The sequence below is a fragment of the Tenrec ecaudatus genome, chromosome 2, assembly GCF_050624435.1.
Source record: "Tenrec ecaudatus isolate mTenEca1 chromosome 2, mTenEca1.hap1, whole genome shotgun sequence".
Classification (NCBI taxonomy): domain Eukaryota; kingdom Metazoa; phylum Chordata; class Mammalia; order Afrosoricida; family Tenrecidae; genus Tenrec; species Tenrec ecaudatus.
The window spans coordinates 208,670,896-208,694,710 of NC_134531.1; the positions used below are offsets into that span (position 1 = coordinate 208,670,896).

Sequence of the window (23,815 nt, forward strand, 5' to 3'; positions counted from 1 at the left end):
TGATTCACTAGGGGGACTGTACAGGACCCAGCATACGTCCTGCTCACAGCTGTGATGCTCTACAGTGAAAGGAGACAGAGCAAAATTAGCTCAGGGGAAAGGCACAGGGACAAAGTCCAGGTGAAAACTAGGCACAAGCTTCCAGGTTCATCTCCCAGGAAAGTCTGTTTCTCTCTCTCTCTCTTTACCTCTCCCTCTCCCCCCCCCCCCACACCCTTGTAGAAACCCTTGTAGAAATTGCAGAGGAGAAATATCCCAGAGGATCTTCTTGACGGTAATGTTTGCAGAAGCCAATTGCCAGGGGTTGGTTTCCTCTGCGTCATCACGGGGCTGGTTCGAACCACCAACCTTCTGGTTAGTAGTCAGTCACAAACTCTTTGTCCCACCCAGGGGCCCTGCATAGGATGTATAATTCCTCCAGCAATGAGTTGTGACAGCACGTGTCAACAGTTGTCTACAAGGGAAGACCTAAGCAGGATTGGGTGGGGGAGGGGGTGTAGCATGTACCAAAATACCAGAAATCTAGAAGAAAAGCAGATATTGACATTGTCTGTATAAATAACAGGATATCGAGAGCCGGTTCGTGGTGGGAGCTCTCCTAAAATCCTAGGTTCTCGAGGGAGCCCAGAGCCGTACATACAGATCTCCTCAAGGAGAGCAGCCTCAGGTCCACTTGTAAACTCGCCTGCAAAGGGCCTATGGGCTTGATCTTCTCTGTAGGGTGGGGTCTGAAGCTCGTCTGGTATTTGACTTTAGGGGCATCACCAATGAAGGATGGTACTACCCCAGGGCAGTCACCACCATTGGATTACTCCTGTGTGCCCTGAAAAGTCGGCCCACCCCTTGGACATACATGTGACTCAGCTGGGATGGGGCATCATCTAAAGGGCCCAGGGACTCAGGGACACTTGCCAAGGCTTCGGGCCCACCCACTTGCAAGGAAATGATGGGTCGAAGTGTAAGATTGGGAACAAGAGAAACAAATTCTAGTTAACTTTATCAGAACACAGCTTTATTGGAGGGATATGATGTAGTTCACAGGAAGCAGGCTCAGGAATGAGGACAGGGCCTTAGCCAGACCCTTGGAGGCAGGAGTACTTGACAGGCCTGAGGAGGTGGCAGCAAAGAGAAACCAACTCCAAATATCCCTCTCTTCCCTTGCTCCATTCTGTGCAAGACTCGAAGGCCTGCAAGGCCCAGCTAGCTGAGCCATGGTCACTGCCCAGATGGCTGAGCCACAGTCACTGCCTACCCCAAGACTAGGGAGGCAGGGCACTCTGACTGGGGGAGGGATGGGGTGGGGAGTGTTCCAGGAGGAGAAAATAAATAAGGAGTGGCAAAGATACCATGGTTGGGACACAGGGCAGAGCTTGACTCAGGAGATAAACACCGTTTCTAGGTATAGCAGGTGGCAGTGAGCTCTTAGGCTTTGGGAGAGCTTAAAAGTCCACTCAACAGCAGGCCCCCTGGCAGGATGAGGTGCCACAGCAGGCTGGGCGGGTACAGGCAGGGCAGCAGAGCAGGGACATGGAGGAGGAGGAGGCAGGGGCACAGCAGGCAGGTTTGCACACAGGTTGGCAGATGAGGGACATGCAGGAGGAGGGTTTGCAGCAGGAGGGCCCACACGGAGAGGGCTGGCAGCATGAGGAGGATGAGCAGGGGCCTGCCCCACAGCAGACGGGCACACAGCAGGCGGGCTTGCAGCAGACGGGCGTACAGCAGACGGGCGTACAGCAGACAGGCTTACAGCACACAGGTGTGCAGCACACAGGTGTGCAGCAGACAGGCTTACAGCAGAGGGGTGTGCAGCACAGAGGCTGGCAGCAGGAGGGCCCACAGCAGGCAGTGCAGCCCGATTGGCAGGGGCTGGACCCACAGCTCACGGGGCTGCAGATGAGGGTCAGGCAGGAGGCTGGAGCATAGCAGGGGGACTGGCAGCAGGAGGGGGCACAGCAGGAGGACTGGCAGCAGGAGGGGACACAGCAGGTGGGAGCACAGCAGGAGGAGTCGCAGCAGGGCGGCTCACAGTAGCTCTCTGGGCAGTCGTCCACCTCCCAGGAGGGGCCAGTACGAGCACTGGGCATGCAGACGCTGGAGCAGATGGAGCCGCAGGTGTCAGTCATGGTGGGCGGCAGGAAGTGAGCCGAGAGTATGAGTGGGAGGGTGTGAGTGTGTGAGGAGCTCTGGGCTGGACGAAGGGAGGGGCGGGGTTGGGTTTATATCCCTCTGTGTTGGTGTTGTCCCAGCAGGAGGGAAAAGTCTCCCTTCCTTGTTGTTGTTGTTTGGAGTCTGTGTAAACTGAGGACTCTCGTTAATGTCTGTGTAGTGTCTTGTTTCTGTCAGGTGCTGTTTCTCTTATAAAATTCCGAGTGCTGTTAGGGGTTTTGTTGATCCATTCTAAGCTGTGTTTGACTCCAGAATGTAAAGCCGTGGGAGAAAGTCTGTGTGTCTGCAAGCAGGGTCCCCCTTGGGTGGTATCTGGGTGGGGCAGGGTTGGCTGCTGAAGAATCCATCTGTCCATCTTCATTCTGCTCGCCTTGGGTAGGCCCCTTGGGGTAACCCCTGGATACAGAATTGCTGTGGGTTCTGGGATTGTTCGGGCTGGCCATCTGGAAAAACCTGGGTCCCAGAGGGCAGGAGGGCTGAAGTGACTCATGGGGACTCTCGGGTGCAGGAAGGTCCCCTGAAGTCATTAGGAGAGGCAGCCAACACACAGGGCTAAATAGTCATGTGGTGGTATCTCCCATGGGAGGAAGCAGAGGTCCCTGTGTGTAAACACACACTCCTGTCTTTTGTCTTGATGCTCAGTGAGGCCCCAGATCCCTGCGTCTGGCCACAATCTGGTGTGTGTGCGTGTGCGTGTGCGTGTGTGTGATGTGAAGTGTGTGGAGGTTTACAGAGAAGATGCTCAGTTTACATGATAGATGATGAGCACATTGAAACACATTCTGCTTGACCACATTGACTGCAGTCCCCACAATGGAAACTCCTGTACCCCACAATGAACCTCCTGTACCCCACTTTCTCCCTGGGTTACGGGTTTTTACTCCTTTCCTAACTCTTCTGAGTCTTGTCCTTGGGTAACTGCTTCCTTTGGGACCTGAAGTTGACACTTATTCTAAGGTCTTCCAGTCTCCCTCTTGTTGCTGTTCCCTCACAGACCGTCTGCTGTGGCCTGAAAATGGAGTGAATGGGGGGAGTTTGGTTCCAGACCCAAAAGGCGGCTAGGGAATTCCACCAGGCTCTATTGGGCCGGGAAGCCGTGTCTCTTTTGTTATTTTGCACTTGGTTCTACATTCGTCTCCCACTAGATGCAGGGCCTGCTAATGTGATCCCTCTCAGAGAGGGTGATGGTGGTGGTCGGGCACCATCCAGTTCCTCTGGTCTCAGGGTCACGGAGACTGATGTTCCCGGGCCCATTAGTCCCTTGGACTCACTGTGCCCACGTCTTCCCTGGCATCCCTCTTCTTTCCACTGGACAGAGAGGTGTCAGCAGTCACGCCTTATTGGCCACTCAGAAGCTTTTTCTTTTTAGAAAACAGGTTTGTTCACACACGAGTCACATCTCATACAATTCACTAGTTCACTCATATTAAAAAAGGGTTGATGGCCATCACCACCCTCAATTTTAGAATGCTCTCTTCTTTCTTGCACTCATTGCTGTTAGCGCCCCATCTCCCCTCAGCCTCTCCTACCAGACCCCTCAAAAACCACTCCCTCCATGGATCTACCTACCCTGGGTTTCGTAAACAGAAACACATAAAAACAGCATCAAGAACAAGCAAAACCGAAAATAAATTAAATTAAATTAAAAAAAAGAACAAGCAAAACCAAGATGGAACAGAGAAAAACCTCAATTGGAGAGAAAGCAGGAAATATTAAGAACTAGAACAAATTTAAAATGGGTCAAAATTGCTTTTAAAACTAATTTAAAATGGGAGATAAAATGATGACCAGATGTTAAATTTTAACCTAACTGCATCTGCAAGAATCCACTTTTCAATGCACCCTGCATGATGGCAAAGCTAGTCATCTGCCTGGCCTGTGGTCAGAGGGGATTCGCTGGAGGCTTACTTCACAGGTACTGCCCCTTCACTTTTTAAATCGCTGAAGCAACTTTAAAATAGGTCAAAAGGGAGAGCAAATGATAAGGTACTAGATTTTAGCCTTACTACATATGCCATATAAGTGACTTTACCATGATCTCTGTGTCATAGCAAGGCCATTCCCATATCTGGACTACTCAGAAGATTCACCAGAAGCTTAATCTATGTGTGGACCTCGCAAATTGGATTTTAGGCTTCCCAGTTATCTAAAGCTTTCCACAAAGTGAGTGTTCACAATGTAAGCTCCGATACCATGCCCTCCTTCGGGTTTCAGTTTTATTATTTACAATCCTTGGATCACACAGGTGTGCTTCTTCCATGTGAACTGAGTTCACTCCTCACTTAGATGGCTGCTGGTTTGGAGACAAGCCCTGAAGACACCAGAGGCTATTCTCTCTGTTAGCTGGGCACCAGCTGGCTTCCTTACCACACTTTGCTACGGCACCCATATCATCAGTGATATCTTCAGGAGGGTGAGCAGCAAGCAGGGCCACGTCATAAGAACAAATTGCTCTTCGATTGGGGCTTTTAACCCCAGTTGCTACTCACCCTGGTGGGATGTAGGACATCGTCTTCATGGACCACATTATTCTAGCTGCAAGCTTTACTTCCCCACTCACAATTATTCCAGCTGCTTTCACCCCAGGTGTCTACAATCTCCACTTCCTAAAAACACTGCTACCCACACAAAAACATCTCCAAGATGAAAACTGGGGATTAATGTTCCCTGCCCTTGGTTGTTTTCTTGATTACTAATGAAACAATGCTTGGTCAGCAAGCTGGAAATCTGAGAGTCAACCAGCTCATTCCCCCATTTCCACAGATTCTTTTTTATTTTATGCTAAATGTTTTTCAAATCCTACCTAGTTCTTTTGATTCTCAGGCGTCTGTTTCTTCACCTCAAAGTAAATCTTGCCCATGAACTACACAATCTCCTGGGGTCTGAGAAAGGCATGCAGCTTTGTCTGTGCTGCCTTGCCAGGGGGAGAGAAGTGGACACTGTGATACCGTGAGATTCGTCATGAACAGACACAGGTTCAGCATCCCCTGGGCTCAGAGGAGCTGCTGCTCAGATGGGAGAGCTGGCTTTTGCAAGAGCTTTCTGCTGTGAGTATGATGAGCTGGTTAAACCTTGAGGGTTAAAAGTCTCAGTCTTCCTTGGCTATTCTTTATCTCCATCATTGGTTCTCGAGGAAGACCTCCCAACTGTTAGAACATTTATGAAAGTCACGAAAGAGTTCATAGGCTTAAGACATTATATCATGTTTCCAGAGAACCCAATAGTGAAGAATATGAAATTGAAGTCGCAAATGAGAGGAGAGACAGAATCAGATATCATGACTTTTTTTTCTACTTCATTAAGTAATTTTATTGGGGTCTCTTATAGCTCTTTTCACAATCCATATACATCTGTGTCAAGCACATTTGTACATATGTTGCCATCATCCTTTTCAAAAAATTTCTTTCTACTTAAGCCCTTGGTGTCAGCTCCTCATTTTTTCCTCCCTCCCCACCCTCCTACCCTCATGAATCCTTGATAATTTATAAATTATAATTATTTTCATCTTACACCATCCACTGTCTCCCTTCACTCATGTTTCTGTTGTTCGTCACCCAGGGTGGGGTTGGAGGTGGGTTATATGTCAATCATTACGATTGGCTCCCCACCCCACCCCCATCTTCCCCCTATCCTCATGGTATCGCTATTGCCATTATTGTTCCTGAGGGGTTTATCTGTCCTGGATTCCGTGTGTCAAGAGCTCTTATCTATTCCAGTGTACGCGCTCTGGTCTAGCAGGATTTGTAAGGTAGAACTGGAGTCATGATCATGAGGGAGGCGGGAGAGGAAGCATTAAAAAAACTAGAGGCATGTTGTATGTTTTGTCATTGCTATACTGGGAGGAAGCATTAAAAAAACTGGAGGCATGTTGTATGTTTTGTCATTGCTATACTCAACTTGGCTGACTCATCCCTTCCTTGTAAACCTTCTGTGAGGGGATGTCCAATTGTCTACATCCCCAATCCACACACACCCCCGTTTACGTTGATATAATTGTTTGTTTTGGGTTTTCTGATCCAGGATACCTGATTTTGTTGACACCTCATGATCATAAAGGCTGGTGTGCTTCTTCTATGTGGGATTTGTTGCATCTCAGCTAGATGGTCACTTGTTTATCTTCAAGCTTTTAAGGCCCCAGATACTGTATCTTTTGATAACTGGACACCATCAGCTTTCTTCACCACATTTGCTTATTTACCTATTTTTTCTTCAGCGATCATGTCAGGAAGGTGAACATCCTAGAATGCCAGGTTATTAGAATAAAGTGTTCTTGTGTTGAGGGAAGACTTGAGTAGAGGCCCAATGTCCATCTGCTATCTTAATACTTCACATATGTGCAGAGATATGTGTCCCTGTTTTATATATATACCTCTGTAAATGTCCTTTGCCTCCTAGTTCTTTCCTTTATTTCCTTTTACCTTCCTCTTATCCTACTCTCATGTTCAACCTTCATTTGGCACTCAGTAATTCCTCTCAGCTTCCTTGCCCTTGATCAAACCCCACCAGGCAATCTAGAGTTCCTCCTCATCATTGATTTTAGATCAATTGTTGTCCCTTGTCCCTGGGTTTGTTGGCTCCTTCCTTAACCCCACCTCCCCCTCTCCCATGTCCCCTTGGAACCATCAGTCCCATTGTTTCCTCCTCAGGATTGTTTATCCTGTTTATCTTATATAGATAGACATGAAAAAAAAAAAGCCTATAAATAGTTCCAGGTCTGTCTGTTGACCTTTATGGATGTTTTCTGAATGAGTCTGATGAGGGGCCAAGCCCTGCCCCCGAAGTCTATTTTGGGGTTCCTCGGTGACTTCATTGCTTTGCTCCCCTTGCTGCTCTGTTGCATTCCCTTCATGGTAAGCCTGGGATTCTAACTCAGTGGATACTGACAACTGGCTGTATGTGTCAGTGAGTGTCTGCCAACAGGAGGCTGTTGAGTGAACTATGGCATAGACCATGGGAGACAGATTTTAGATTGACTCTTATGTTCTCTGTCTCGTGGAGTTCATGGTCTGGGTGGTGTCCTGCCCTTGCATGTGGGAGGCCCCTGTGACTTGGAAGAAACTACGTAGAATACACCCATGGTCATGGGAATCACCATTCAATGTGTATGGGATTACATTATGTAAGCCCAAAGCCTGCCTTGTGAGCCCCCTGGTTGTGAGCTCCCTGTGGGGTAGAGGCTGCAGGGCAAAGGGCTGAGGGCAGCATCCAGCCAACAGACGGCCAAGACTGAGGTCCGCGTTGCAACGACCTGTAAAGAACAGACTCCTGTCGATGTCGACATGCGCATGGAAACAGATCCTTCCCTTGTTGAATCTCAGATGACAGACCCTCCTTAGAGCCCTGCAGAGAACCCAGTGTACCTGACTGGGCCCTCCTGAGCCACAGAGTCTGAGAGACATTCAATGTGGGTTGTTCTGAGCCACAAAGTTGGTGGTGTCGGCCACCAACAGAACCTACACAAACGGGCCCATATAGAAATGTGCAGAGATGTGAAGACGAGTGAGAGCGCTGGGGAAGGTTCATGGAGAAATTCCACCATCAGGAGAGAGAGAGACAGACAGACAATAAAAAGATAAAGATAGACGTAGGTGCTGGCACACAGGTGTGCGGCAAGACTCATTCTTCGAGGGTAGCGTGTTCCCGTTCTCCTCATCTGTATCCCTCCGTTTACACAGGCGCCCTGCTGATAGGACGGTGAGATGTGGGAGCAGGAGTCATTTGTTATTATATGACTGAGTCTCGGTCCCTGGGTGGTGAGTCTGCGCCCCTGGATTGTGACCATCGCAAGTGCTTCTTGGCCTTGTTTTCACCCCCTAGGTAAGTCAGGAAGGTTAGAGGGGCCTGGATTTGGGTGTTCCCTTTCTTCCATGTGGATTAGGCTCTCAGAAAATAACTTTCTTTGAGAACAGACCCTTATTAAGGAGGACAAAATACACTGGACACATTTTAAGTGCTTATTTTTTCCTCTCCTCCTGCTGTGAACTCAAGTGATTTTTTTCTCTGAGCTTCACACACAGAATACCTGATGAAACTCCTGGAGGGAAAACTTAGGGATATGCGGGGTCCCCCTAAAGCTAGGCCTCTAGAATTTTTTTGTTTTTTTTTATCTCTCTAGCTTATCTTCATCCAGTCTCCAGTGATGAGTCAATTTTCCATTACGTGTTCCTCCCTGATGCTGGCGAACGAGCCCCCTACAGTCCAGCATGGCCACTGGTGTGATTCAGAAACCCAAACCCAAAGGCCCACGAAATGATCATTGTGTCTGACTATGGGTGGAGCCAACCATGCCCAACATGGCCTAGAATAGAAAGAGCTCCTGCTCTCTCCCAAGCAGAAGGGCCGTGGGGGTAATGGACACGTTGAGCCAGGCCCAGAGAGAGAGGCCTTGACTGTGAGAAAGCATTCAGAGTACAGGGTCACGATAGTAAGGTACAGTCATAAATGGTGATCCTGAGCTCGAGGTTTCCCTTCACAAAGTGCCAATGACCTGGTCTTTACAGGGAGTAATGAAAGCCCTCCCTATTGGTGTTTAACCCACAGGGAGCACTTAGCACAACTTTGGATTCATATAGATGTCCGCTGCAGACTGGGAGGAGCCTGGTGGTGTGGCAGCTATGTTAGGCCTCTAGGGACAAAGTCAGCAGTTACACCCCACCCGCCTGTCTGGGGGAGGAACACTTGGCCTTCGTCTCCTGTAAAGAGGTGCAGTCTCATCAGCAGGGGCAGTTCTACTCCGTCCTGCAGGCTTGCTATGAGACAAGATGGAATCAATGGCATTGAGGGTTTGTGGTTTTTTTGGTTTGGCTCTGGACTGGGCCATGTTCCCAACACATGAAGCAGGATGAAGGACATCTCCACCCTCCTTGGCCCTCCGCCCATGAAACCAGGATAGAATCAGTCTCCCTGCTCCTACTTATGTAGGGCCACAGACTCCAGCTGGATGCTGAGGCTCAGACCCCTTCTGGGGGCTTTTAGGCTGAACAACATCCCCAGCAAACCAACATCCCTGTTGAGGCTGTGGAGCTGACTGGGACACCAAGCAGGAAGGGGAAGAGCTTCGTGCAGCCTCCAGTGGGAAAACACACAACACAGAGGGGTATAAAAGTCCCAGAGCAACTCATTTGTTCACTCACTCATTCACTCTCTCCCTCCTTCACTCATTCCTCTCATTGCCTCTTTCATCCACCCACCATGGCCGCATCCACTGTGTCCGTCTGCTCCAGTGACCTGAGCTATGGCAGCCGAGTCTGCCTACCTGGTTCCACTGAGTCTTACACCGGCTCCTCCTGGGAGGTGGACGACTGCCCTGAGAGCTACTGTGAGCCCTGCTGCTGCCAGTCCTCCTGCTGTGCCCCCTCCTGCTGCCAGTCCTCCTGCTGTGCCCCCTCCTGCTGTGCCCCAGCCCCTGGCCTGACCCTTGTCTGCACCCCTTGTCAATCGGTCTGTGCCAGCTCCTGTGGGCCTTCCTGTTGTCAGCCTACATGCTGCTCATCCTGCTCCTGCTGTAGGCCTGTCTGCTGCACACCTGTCTGCTGCAGGCCTGTCTGCTGCACACCTGTCTGCTGTACTCCTGCCTGCTGCAAGCCTGTCTGTTGTACACCAGTCTGCTGTAAGCCTGTCTGCTGCACACCTGTCTGCTGCAGGCCTGTCTGCTGCAGGCCCATCTGCTGTGGGGCAGGACCCTGCTCATCCTCCTCATGCTGCCAGCCCTGTGGCCCCTCCTGCTGCAAACCCTCCTCCTGCATGTCCCTCCTCTGCCAACCTGTGTGCAAGCCTGCCTGCTGTGCCCCTGCTTCCTCCTCCATGTCCCTGCTCTGCCGCCCTGTGTGTCCCCGCCCAGCCTGCTGCTGTACCTCGCGCTGCTGTTGACCAGGCACTCTCCCCAGGGCCAGGCTCCAGGTCCCCCCATGGCTGCCTTCTGTGCCCCACTCAGTCCTGGATATGCCCCTCCCTGAGACTTGGACCCCTGCATCTCTCTACGCTTCCATTGTAACCTTTGCCCCCTGACCTTCTGGGAGCTCCCCCTACCCCAAGTTGGTCTCAGTTTCCAACCTGTCAGTACTTAAATAAATAAACTCACATGATCCTTTACTTTGCTTTTGTGTTGTCAGTCTCTGGTGGTGGCACACAGCCTTGGGACAGACCTTGCTCTATCCCAGCCACAAATACGCTCTGAACTTGTTACTCACAAAGCGCAGGTGGAGGGTCCCTGAGCTCCCACCTGGGAGGTCGCTAGTCCTGGATCCTCTGCCGGGGCTCTCCCTAGGCTAGCTGCCTGGGCTCCTGAGGCTCCTTAGGCCCCTGGGAAGCACCCTCCCACCCGATGTCCTACAGGACTCCTCTACAAATGCCCCCGGGTGCCAGCTTGCAGGTCCACGCTCCACAGTCTCTCTGGGGCCACACAGGGAGCAGTCCACCCAGCAGAGGCTGAGCACAGAGGAACTGGCTTCAAGGGCAAAGGACGTAAACTCACTATCCTTGGAAATAAAACATTCCAAGAAGGCGTGTGGGGCGGGCGGGGAGCCTATGGGAACACATGCCCCACAGAGTATTTCTCCCCAGGAGTCAAGATGGCAGCGGCCTCCCTGTGACCTTGTGGCAGGTGAGATACACCAGTCCCTGTGCGATGCTACATGCAGGAAACCCTCCAGAGACAGGAAGGGAATCCTCCGTGCACATATTACCTGACTACGAGGCCCTGGCCATCCATGGGCCACCTTCCCCAACAGGTCACATATCAGACAATGTCTCACATTCTTTCCTACGTCCCCACCTTTGAGCTACGCACTGCCTTCTTGGATGATGACCCCTTTACTTAACTCCTAGACCTGTGTTTGACTTGAATCCACTCCCTAATAGTCTCTGCCTTTCCTCTAGCCCCAGCCCACTCTGTGCTTCCCACCTGCTGCCGTGTCCCGGACCCTTAGCGCCCAACTCCGCTTCACCTGCTAGTTGCACTTCTGTATTCTAGTCATATGTAAAAAATCGACTTTGTGAGGTGAAATTTGCATCTAATAAAAAAATGCAAAGTACAATTTAATCGCACGGCTGTATGAGCTTTGCTAAAGACGTGTCTCCCCACCTGCAACCTCACCCAAGTCAAGATGGACAACACTGCCACCTTGGCAAAGGTTTTCTTGGGACCCTCCCCCCCATCAGCACCTCCCATTCTTTGCCCAGGCAGCTCTCATTTCTAGAGTTTATATTGAAGGAGCCCTGGTGGTGTCGTGGTTACGTGTTGGGCTGCTAACCATAAGGTCAGCAGTTCGAAACCACCAGCTTCTCCTATGTAGAAAGATGGGGCTGTCTACTCCCTTGAAGAGGTGCAGTCCTGGAAGCTCACAGGGGCAGTTCTACTCTGGCTGAAAGGGTCACTATGAGCCGGCATGGACAGGAACGCAGTCGGAGAAAGAGTTTACATTGAAGGCGTCATAGACCCAGCACTCTTTTAAAGCATAGCTCTTAGTTCGTCCGTTTTTGTTGCCAAGTGGTGTTCTATGAATGGATTGACCACAATTGCTTATCCATTTCCTGCTTGTGGGACATGTAGTTGCTTCCCGGCTTTGGTGATTATGTATGAAGCCACTCTCTACATCCTGGCCTCCCCACATCTTCTGTTTTCGTTTCAGTGGTCATCTGCTTAGGCTTCTCTAGTTCAATATCTAGGAGTAGGACTGCTGGGTCGTATGCCAAGTGTATATTTCACTCTATCACCAAGTGCTACCTTGGTTTCCAAAGTTATTGTTAGGTGCTATGAATCAATTCTGACTTACAGCAACCCTCAGTCCTACACAACAGAACAAAACTGTCCCTGGTCCTGTGCCAGCCTCACCATTGTTACTGTGTTTGAGCACATGGTTGCAGCCTCCATGGGCCAATCTACCTCCTAGAAGGCATTCCTCGTTTTCACGGACCCTCCACTCTCCCAACCATGATGTCCTTCTCAAGGGACTGGTTTCTCCTGATCACGTGATCAAAGGACAAGGTACGAGGTCTCATCATCCTTGCTCCTAAGGAGCATTCTGGCTGTACTTCTTCCAAGACAGATTGACTTGTCCTTCTGGTAGCCCATGGTACTTCTAAGGCATGAGTTCTTCTTTGGTCTCATTTATCCATCATCCATCCCTTGCAGTAGATGTACTATGTTTTCATTCTAGACATCATTGTATGAGTGTGGCCATTACCCACATCCCCATCAGAACTTACAAGCCTGTATTAGTTTAGCCTTTCAATGTGTATGGTGGTTCTTTGAATTTCCCAGCTTGTTAATGATTTGGAGCATCTTGTTCATGTGCTTGTTTGCCATTGAAGTTATCTTCCTCGGGGAGAGTCTAGTAAAACACCGTGTCCATTCTTCTTCACTCCAGTTGTTGGTGTTTTTCTTAGGTTGTGAGTGCTCTCTGCATGTAGGACCCCAGTCGTTCGGCATACAGGATCATTGGTCTCCCAGCTGTTGCTAGCCTTCCCTTTTCTTGGCAGTGCTTTTGAAGAACAGGCATCTTTAGCTTTGATTCAATCCAATTTATCTTTTATTTTCAATGTCCTAAGAAATTTTTGTTAGCCCTCAGATCATACCGATTCCCTCCCATGCTTACTTCTAGATTCTAAAAATTATTATAATGTTGTATTGATTTGTGTAATCTTTTTCTATTTTAATGTTGATGTTTTCTTTTCAGTTGTTCCAGCATCATTTGTTGATAATTCTGTCCTTTCTCCTTAGAATTATCTTTATCAAAAGTCTGTTAACCACATGGGTGCAGGTATATTTCTGGACGCTCTACTCTGGTCCATTCTTTTAGATATTTATGGTTATACAAGCAACACACTGTCTTGATCAATGTAGCTGTAAATTAAATAAGTAATGAAACCAAGTGAGTTGTGTACTTCAAATCTGTTTTTTCCCCTTCTTCTTCCAAGTTTATTGGCTATTCTAGCTCCTTTATATCTTCATATGTTTTTTGGAATCAGTTTGTTCAGGCAACCATTCAGGAAGCAAAAAGGACACCAGCTAGACAGAATCCCAGGAAGAAGTTGCCAAGACACATAGTAGTTAAACTATCCAACTTTGAGGAAAGGGAGAAAATCACAAGAGCAGCAAGGGGAGGAAAAGGCAGTCACCTATAGAGGCATTCAGATAAGAATATGCGCAGACCTGCCACTGGACACTGTGAAGAAGAGGGGAGAGTCAAGCAATGTATTCCAAAATTGAAGGAAAATAATGCAAACCCAAGAATACTCTATCCAGCCAAGTTATCTATCAAGATAGATAGAGAAGTAGGAGTCTTCCTGGACAAGGAAAAACTCCAAGACTACATTAAAGGAATCAGTTTGTTGATCTATATAGGAGAAGTTTCTAGTCTTTAAATGTATAGATGAATTTGAAAACAACGGACACTTTAACAATACTGAGCCTTGCGATTCATAATGTCTCTTCAGTCATTTAGTATTTTAAAATCTTCTTTCTGCAATATTTTGTCATTTTTAGTATATAGACCAGTTGACTTCCTGATAATGATTTCTGTCTTATTAATATAGTGAGCCCTGTTTTAAGGCCTATCATAGGGTTTATTTTGGTGAATGCTTCATGTACACTTAAAAATGTGTACTCTAACGTTGAATGAATGTTCTCTACCTGTCAACTGGATCATATTGGTTTGCAGTGTTTTTTCAAATATCCCACGTGTTTACCAATTTCATCAAATTTGGAAAATATTTGGCCATTATTTCTTTAAATCCTTTTCTATCGTCCCCCTGACCTCCATCCAATACTCCAATTATACGCTAGACCACTTGGTATTGTTCCCCAGGACACAGAGGCTTTAAAAAGTTTTTCAATATTTTCCCACTGCGTTTTCATTTGGATCGTTTTAAGCACTAAGTCTTCAAGTTCACCGACCTTTTCTTCTGCAGCATCTAATTTCCTTTAACATTAATTCTTTAGTTTTTTTATTTTTGATGCTATAGATTTTTCACTCTTTGAGTTCTATTTGATTACCTTGCATCTTCCATTTCTCCTTAAATCCTTCATGTGATTCTTTGATCTGATACCTTGGTGGGTGATGCTACCCTAGTCATGGTAGAGAATTTCTTTCATGTTCCAGAGTTCTCCTTGGTAAATACACTGAGTACTTTGACCAGGAATGCCTCTCTTCTTTGGACTCACGTGAGGTCATGCAGCACTTCATTTTTTTAAATTAAAACATCATTTTATTGGGGGCTCTGACAGCTCTTATCACAATCCATACATCAATTGTATCAAGCATATTTGTACCTATGTTGCCATCATCTTTTTCTAAACCTTTACTGTCTATTGAGCCCTTGGTATCAGCTCCTCTTCCCCCACCCCCACCCTCATGACCCCTTAATAAGTTATGAATTATTATTTCATATCTTGCACTGACTGCTGCCTCCCTGTCTTTCTCCACAGTTATTTGTGCCCCAGGAGGTGTGTGTGGTTATGTGTTGATCATTGCGTTTGTTCTGTCTTCCTCCCCTTCTCTCCCCAACTTCCCTGTAACCTCCTGGAATTGCTACCCACATTCCTGTTCCTGGATACTGTGTGTGTGAGCTCTTATCTGTTATCTGGACCTGGACACATGATCCAGTCTAGCCTGAAGTGAAAGGCAGGGCTGGGGTCATGCTACTGGGGGGTGAGGAGGCCTCAGGAATATTGACTATACTGCGCCCTGTTTAACTCATTCCTTTCTTGTGACCATTCTGTGAGGGGATGTCCCATTGTCTATTGATGGGTTTGGGGTCTCTGCTCTGACCCCCACCCCTTGTCCTCAACAATATGTTTTGTTTGTTTGCTTTGGGCCTTCTGATGCCTATTACCCAATCACGTTGATACCTCATGATCACACAGGCTGGTGTGCTTCTTCCATGAGTGCTTTTTTGCTTCTCAGCTAGATGGCCACTTATTTAACTTCAAACCTTTAAGTTCCCAGATGCTATATATTTTGATAGCAGGGCACCATCAACTTTCTTCACCACATTTGTTTATGCACCACTTTGTCTTCAGCGATTGTGCTAGGAGGTGAGCATCACAGAGTGCCAGTTTGTTAGAACAAAGTGTTCTCGCACTGAGGGAGGGCATGAGCTGAGGCCCGAAGACTATGTACTATCTCAGTGCATTGCCATATAAATAAATGTACATACCAGTACCTCTATTTGTATGAATTAATGTGTTTACATATGTACACACCTATGCTTATACCTCTATCCATAGCTTTGCTTCCTAGATCTTTCCTCTGTTTCCTTTTACCTCCTTCCTGCCCCACTGTCATGCTCACCCTTCTTCCACCTCTTAGGAATTCCTTTCAGCTACATTGCAGCACTTAATTTTGATAAAGTACCGTCTTCAGAATTTTTATTCTCTGGAGTTATTGTTATTATTATACTCTCTGGGCCTGTGTGTGGCAATTAGTGCAGGAAGCCACAATACTGAAAACTGCATGCAAACTGTGTTGTGGGGTGAAAATTCTCGGCCAACTTGAAGCTCCGATTCACCATGGAGTGTGCTCTAGAGCCAATTTCACAGAACCTCTGCTGCAGCTGACACATGACTGTTCAGACACACTCACGTTGATATCATTTTTCATTGTGTAATAATTGAAATAGATTTAGTACTTTCTCCACTGACTCAGACACATTGTCTCAGTCACCTCGTGTGACGACAACAGAAATACCACAAGGGTGTGGGCATAAAGAGCAGAAATTGATTTTCTTGCAGTCTAGGAAGCTAGACTTCTGGAATCAGGATGTGGCACTCAGAAGAGGGCCTTTCTTATTTATTTCAGCGTCCAGTAGCTACTGTAAAATGTCATTTCTAGGCTGATAGATTCGTCTGACTCCATTGGCTGGCTTCCTCTTCCCCCTGTGTGTGTTTCTATGTCAGCTCTGGTCTTTTTAATAAGACATCACACATAAATGCTTAGGTTTAGGACCCACCCACTGACCCTAATATATCAATGGAAACCTTCTGTTTCCAAATAGAGTCATATGTACAGGTAAAGGGGTTAGGGTCTCAACACATACTCTAGGGACATATTCAATACATAAAATATGTAATTATTATCAATATACTTCTTTTTTTAAAAACATTTTATTAGGGGCTCATACAACTCTTATCACAATCCATACGTACATCAATTGTGTAAAGCATATCTGTACATTCTTTGCCCTCATCATTTTTAAAGCATTTGCTCTCCACTTAAACCCTTGGCATCAGGTCCTCTTCCCCCTCCCCCCGCTCCCCCTCCCCCTTCCCTCATGAGCCCTTGATAATTTATAAATAATTATTTTGTCATATCTTTCCCTGTCCGACGTCTCCCTTCACCCCCTTTTCTGTTGTCCATCCCCCAGGGAGGAGGTCACTCGTAGATCCTTATAATCGGTTTCCTTTCCAACCCCCTCTCCCTCTACCCTCCAGTATCGCTACTCATACCCCTGGTCCTGAAGGTATCATCTGCCCTGGATTCCCTTTGCCTCCAACTCCTATCTGCAGCAGTGTACATCCTCTGCTCTATCCAGACTTGCAAGGTAGAATTCAGATCATGATAGTTGGGGGAGGGGGCGGGGGGGCAGGGGAAAGGAAGCATTTAGGAACTGGAGGAAAGCTGTATTCTTCATCGGTGCTACATCGCACCCTGACTGACTCACCTCCTCCCCTAGACCCCTCTGTGAGGGGATCTCCAGGGGCAGACTAATGGGCTTTGGGTCTCCACTCTGCACGTCCCCCTTCATTCACTATGGTAAGATTTTTTTTGTTCTGATGATGCCTTATACCTGATCCCTTCGACACCTTGTGATCCCACAGACTGGTGTGCTTCTTCCATGTGGGCTTTGTTGCTTCTGAGCTAGATGGCTGCTTGTTTACCTTCAAGCCTTTAAGACCCCAGACGCTATCTCTTTTGATAGCTAGGCACCATCAGCTTTCTTCACCACATTTGCTTATGCACCCATTTGTCTTCAGTGATCATATCCTGGAGGTGTGCACCCAATGATATGATTTTTTGTTCTTTAATGCCTGATAACTGATTCCTTCAGAACCATGTGATCGCACAGGCTGGTGTGTTCTTCCATGTGGGCTTTGTTGCTTCTGAGCTAGATGGCCGCTTGTTTACCTTCAAGTCTTTAAGACCCCAGACGCTATCGCTTTTGATAGCCAGGCACCATCAGCTTTCTCACCACATTTGCTTGTTCACCGCTTTGTCTTCAGCAGTTGTGTTGGGATGGTGAGCATCATAGAATGCCAATTTAATAGAAGAAAATATTCTTGCATTGAGGGAGTACTTGAGTGGAGGCCCAAGGTCTTTCTGCCACCTTAATACTAAACCTATAAATATATCCACATAGATTTATTTCCCCAACCATATATATATATATGTATTTATATATATATACATGTCTTTGTATAGACCTCTATTGCCTCCAAGCTCTTTCCTCTATTTCCCTTGACTTTCCTCATGCCCCACTATCATACTCTGTCTCCACCTGGGTTTCAGCTATACCTCTTAGTTAAATTACCCTTGATCATGCAATATACTTCTTTTAGATGTCTCAAATATCTAGGAATCATCACAATGTCCTCTGTTCAGCTAACACATCTGGACTCCACACATTCTAGTTACAATGTATTTTCTTGTTGACATTATTGTTATTGTTTTAAAATATCTAAAATTAAGTCCTACAAAGGAAGGAGATCCTAAATAAGTAAAGAACCACTAAAGAAGAAGAACAAAGTCAGGGGCCTCTCACTTCCTGCTATTAAAACTTACAACACAACCTCAGCAGCCAGAACAATCTGATCATGGTACAATGACAGTGGAACAATGACAGATATGTGCAATGACAGTGGTACAATGACAGTGGCACAATGCACAGTGGTACAATGCACAGTGGTACAATGACAATGGTACAATGTACAGTGGACAATGACAGATATGTACAATGACAGATATGTACAATGACAGTGGAAAAATGGACAGTGGTACAATGGACAGTGGTACAATGACAGATATGTACAATGACAATGGAACAATGACAGTGGAACAATGGACAGTGGTACAATGACAATGGTACAATGTACAGTGGACAATGACAGATATGTACAATGGCAGAATTGAGAGTCCAGAAGTAAGACCACATCCCTACAGACAGTCAACCTTTGACAAAGGACAAAACATTAATTTGAAAAGAGACAGTCTCTTCCATAATTGATGCTGGCAAAATGAGATTTCCAGTTGCAGAACAATGAAACAGGGCCCATATGTTACTCTGTATACAAAATCAAACTCAAACTCAAGGTGGGCCAAAGACCTAAAGCAATAAAGATCATCAATGAAAAACTAGGGAAAAACTTATGGGCCCTAATATAGGGCATAAATACACTATCAGACATAATGAACAACACAAATGGAAAAAGACAAACTAGATGATTGGCACTTCCTAAAAAGAAGACATTTATATGCATCTAAAGCCTTCACCAAAAGAATAACAACAGAACCCAAATAATGGGAAAATTGGGGGCAATGACATATTGGACAAAGGGCTTATCTAAAAATCGTATGGAAAACTTCAACAGTTCAACAAGAAAAAGATAAATAAACCAATTTAAAGTGGGCAGAGGACACGGACAGATAATTCACCACGGAAGACATTCAGACAAGCCGCAAACTTAGGAAGAAATGCTTGTGATGATTAGCCACTTAAGAGCCACCAATCAGAACAACAATGAAACACCACCTCACCGCAACCTTAGTAGCAACGTTCAAAGAACAGAACACAGCCAATGCTGAGGAGGCTGTGGAAACCTGGCACGCCACGAGGGGAACTGGCTGGTGCTCCACCACTGTGGAGAGTGGTAGGGTGCCTCCACGAAGTGTTGGGCATAGAAATGCCACAGGGCCCAGTCATCCCTGCACTTGATCTATAATTCTAAAGAAATGAGAGCTGTGGCATGCCTCTAGTCACCACCACACTGTCCCCAATAGCTGCTATGCCAACAACTTAAATGTCCATCCGCGGAGGACTGGATAAATAAACGTTGGCACATGCTCACAATGGAATGCTCCACAGTGTTAAAGAACAACGATGATTCTGCAAAACACCTCATAACATAGGTGACCCTGGAAGGCACCCTGCTGAATGAAATTAATCAATCACAAAAGGACGAACATTGCATGAGACCGCTTTGTTAAAAAGCAAAGGAAAAAAATTCACGCCAAAAGAATATCCTTTGATGGCTACTTGAGATGAGAGGGGAAAGGAAGGTGGGAAATGCACGGGCTCAAGGATAGAGAGGTGATGCCCTGAGTGAAGGGGAAGACAAGACCCCAGAGGCAGGAGGTAAAACCTCATGGAAGCAGGGCAAGTACTGAGAGTTCTGCAAGAGTTCAAGACCTCAAAGGCAAACACTGTTCTAGACACAATCCTGCCATGGCGGTGACCTAAGAGACAGAGCTTAGATAAATATGAAGGCTGAACGGTGTGGGTAGGAAAGTGGGAGCATACAAATATTTGCCAGAGGATAGTTATATGTCTGTATTTATTTTTGTCACAAATATATCCATAAATGTGGTGGAGCATACGGGAGAAAACATTATGAATTCTCCTGACACATAACAAAAATCCCGAATAGAATGAGTTGCAAGACCTGGGGATCAGGCCTATAGTCTCAGGGACATTGAACTCTAGCGGCCTAACCTATTTCACAAAGACAATGTTCTACATTCTCCTTGGGTGAGTGGTGACTGAGGTCTTCATGCTGTGAGCAGACATTTGAGATGCAGCCATTGTCGACCAGAGCATGTACATGGATACAGATAGAACTCGCAACTCAGGGAATCCAGGACAGATAAACCCCTCAGGACCAATAATGAGAGTAGCGATACCAGGAGGGTAAGGGATAAGTCCGGGGGGGGGGGGGGGGAACAGATCACAATGATCAACATAGAACCGCTTCTCAGGGGATGGACAACAGAAACATCAGTGAAAGGAGACAGCAGATGATGTAAGATATGAAAATTTGTTTTATAAATTATCAAGGGTTCCTGAGGGAGGGAGGGTGAAGGAGGGTAGGAAAATGAGCTGATACCAAGGGCTCAAGTAGAAAGCAAATGTTTTGAAAATGATGATGCAATATATGGACAAATGTGCTTGACACAATGGATGGATGTATGGATTGTGATAAGAGCTGTAAGAGCCCCCAATAAAATGATTTTTTTAAAAGATGCAGCCATCGTTCTCTCTCCATTCAGAGGAAAGGGGAGTGATTAAAATAGAAAGATATAGGAAACAATTAGTTCAATAGACAAACAGACCATGCAAACATTGATCTTCATGACCTTGAGACACCCCTCCCCCAACATTAGATGGTGCCCAGCTAACACTGCCAACTGCTCTGAAAGGGGTCGCCTTAGAAGGGCCTGGGTAGAAACAGGTGGGGGGAAGCTTAAAATCAGAAAGATACAGGTGGAGCTCCAAGACTGGCTGTGTTAGTCTGGGTAGACTAGAGAAACAAGTCTATAGACAACACATGTGTGTAAGAAAGAGATTTATATACAAGAGCAATTGAATTTGAGAAAACATCCCAGCCCAGTCTAGATCAAGTCCATAAGTCAGATATTAGCTCAAATGTTCAATACCAATCCATAAAGTCCTCTTCAGATTCATGAAACACATGCAATAACGCCAAATGTAGATGATCACAGGCCAGTGGGTAGAAAGTCTTTGGATCCAGTGGCATTGGAAACATCTTAGCACCGGCAGGGGTCTCTGCATGGCTTCTCCAGCACCCACGGCTGCATCAGGGTGGATCCATGTGTCTTGTCAACTGCTATGTCTCCCACCTCCAAGGAGGAAAATTCAGCAATTCCCAGAATCCTTAGGGGAAGGCCATGCCCACACAGAGATCTCATTGGACACATCCTGATTAAAAACCTGGACTCCACCTCTACACTCTGAATCCTCAAATTGAAAGTTATATAACTGCCACAATGGCCCTTACCCTTCACACCTAAAACTGAACTCTCCCCTGTGGTAGAATAAATAACCACTTATGAGCCAAAAGACAGCATCTTCCCACACGAATGAACTAAGTAAACACTCAAAAAGAGTGCTTGGTCTATGACGCCTTCGATGTAAACTCTCTCCCACTGCATTCCGGTCAAGCAACACATAGCGACCCTTTCAGCCAGAGTAGAACTGCCCCTGTGAGCTTCCAGGACTGCACCTCTTCAAGGGAGTAGACAACCCCATCTTTCTACAGAGGAGAAGCTGGTGGTTTCGAACTGCTGACCTCATGGACCAACATATAACCATGACACCACCAGGGCTCCTTCAATATAAACTCTAGAAATGAGAGCTGCCTGGGCAAAGAATGGGAGGTGCTGATGGGGGGAGGGTCCCAAGAAAACCTTTGCCAAGGTGGCAGTGTTGTCCATCTTGACTTGGGTGAGGTTGCAGGTGGGGAGACACGTCTTTAGCAAAGCTCATACAGCGTGCGATTAAATTGTACTTTGCATTTTATTTTATTAGATGCAAATTTCACCTCACAAAGTCGATTTTTTACATATGACTAGAACACAGAAGTGCAACTAGCAGGTGAAGCGGAGTTGGGCGCTAAGGGTCCGGGACAAGGCAGCAGGTGGGAAGCAGAGTGGGCTGGGGCTAGAGGAGAGGCAGAGACTATTAGGGAGTGGATCCAAGTCAAACACAGGTCTAGGAGTTAAGTAAAGGGGTCATCGTCCAAGAAGGCAGTGCGTAGCTCAAAGGTGGGGACGTAGGAAAGAATGTGAGACATTGTCTGATATGTGACCTGTTGGGGAAGGTGGCCCATGGATGGCCAGGGCCTCGTAGTCAGGTAATATGTGCACGGAGGATTCCCTTCCTGTCTCTGGAGGGCTTCCTGCATGTAGCATCGCACAGGGACTGGTGTATCTCACCTGCCACAAGGTCACAGGGAGGCCGCTGCCATCTTGACTCCTGGGGAGAAATACTCTGTGGGGCATGTGTTCCCATAGGCTCCCCGCCCGCCCCCCACGCCTTCTTGGAATGTTTTATTTCCAAGGATAGTGAGTTTACGTCCTTTGCCCTTGAAGCCAGTTCCTCTGTGCTCAGCCTCTGCTGGGTGGACTGCTCCCTGTGTGGCCCCACAGAGAGACTGTGGAGCGTGGACCTGCAAGCTGGCACCCGGGGGCATTTGTAGAGGAGTCCTGTAGGACATCGGGTGGGAGGGTGCTTCCCAGGGGCCTAAGGAGCCTCAGGAGCCCAGGCAGCTAGCCTAGGGAGAGCCCCAGCAGAGGGCCAGGACTAGAGACCTCCCAGGTGGGAGCTCAGGGACCCTCCCAGGGCAGTGGGCCTCCACCTGTGCTTTGTGAGTAATGAGTTCAGAGCGTATTTGTGGCTGGAATAGAGCAAGGTCTGTCCCAAGGCTGTGTGCCACCACCAGAGACTGACAACACAAAAGCAAAGTAAAGGATCAGGTGAGTTTATTTACTTAAGTACTGACAGGTTAGAAACTGAGACCAACTTGGGGTAGGGGGAGCTCCCAGAAGGTCAGGGGGCAAAGGTCACAAGGGAAGCATAGAGAGATGCAGGGGTCCAAGTCTCAGGGAGGGGCATATCCAGGACTGAGTGGGGCACAGAAGGCAGCCATGGGAGGACCTGGAACCTGGCCCTGAGGAGAGTGCCTGGTCAACATCAGCGCGAGGTACAGCAGCAGGCTGGGCGAGGACACGTGGGGCGGCAGAGCAGGGACATGGAGGAGGAGGCAGGGGCACAGCAGGCAGGCTTGCACACAGGCTGGCAGAGGAGGGACATGCAGGAGGAGGGTTTGCAGCAGGAGGGGCCACAGGGCTGGCAGCATGAGGAGGCTGAGCAGGGTCCTGCCCCACAGCAGATGGGCCTGCAGCAGACAGGCCTGCAGCAGACAGGTGTGCAGCAGACAGGCTTACAGCAGACTGGTGTACAACAGACAGGCTTGCAGCAGGCAGGAGTACAGCAGACAGGTGTGCAGCAGACAGGCCTGCAGCAGACAGGTGTGCAACAGACGGGCCTACAGCAGGAGCAGGATGAGCAGCATGTAGGCTGACAGCAGGAAGGCCCACAGGAGCTGGCACAGACTGATTGGCAAGGGGTGCAGACCAGGGTCAGGCAAGGGGCTGGGGCACAGCAGGTGGGGGCACAGCAAGAGGACTGGCAGCAGGAGGGGGCACAGCAGGAGGACTGGCAGCAGCTAGAGGCACAGCAGCAGGGCTCACAGTAGCTCTCAGGGCAGTCGTCCACCTCCCAGGAGGAACCAGTGCAAGACTCAGGGGAGCCAGGCAGGCAGACTCGGCTGCCATAGCTCAGGTCACTAGAGCAGACAGACATGATGGATGTGGCTGTGGTGGGTGGGTGGAAGGCAAGGAGGTAGAGGAGGAGGGGTGAGTGAGTGTGTGGCTGTACCCTGGTCTGTGGGGCTTTTATATGCCTCCTGGCGAGTGTTGTCTCTACAGGGACTGTACCAGGTCTTCCTGCCCCACGGAAAAGGAACAACCCACTGAAAACAGGCAGCTCGTGTTCTTCCCCTTCCTGGAATTGTGGCTCCCCAGTGGCTGTCAGCTCAGGGAAGTCTGGCTTGTTTTAGCTTCCTGGAGGGAAGCTG

The 23,815-nt window shown here is 47.8% G+C and overlaps 1 protein-coding gene across 1 annotated transcript; it reads right to left on the reverse strand.

Moving 5' to 3' along the window:
- Window positions 1-1,451: 1,451 nt before the first annotated feature.
- On the reverse strand, window positions 1,452-23,541 carry LOC142440475 (uncharacterized). The gene is made up of 2 exons (XM_075542898.1): window positions 22,884-23,541; window positions 1,452-2,188 (listed from the first exon to the last, which is right to left on the reverse strand). Exons 1-2 carry the CDS (start codon window positions 23,539-23,541, stop codon window positions 1,452-1,454), a joined length of 1,395 nt encoding a protein of 464 aa, XP_075399013.1.
- Window positions 23,542-23,815: the final 274 nt, after the last annotated feature.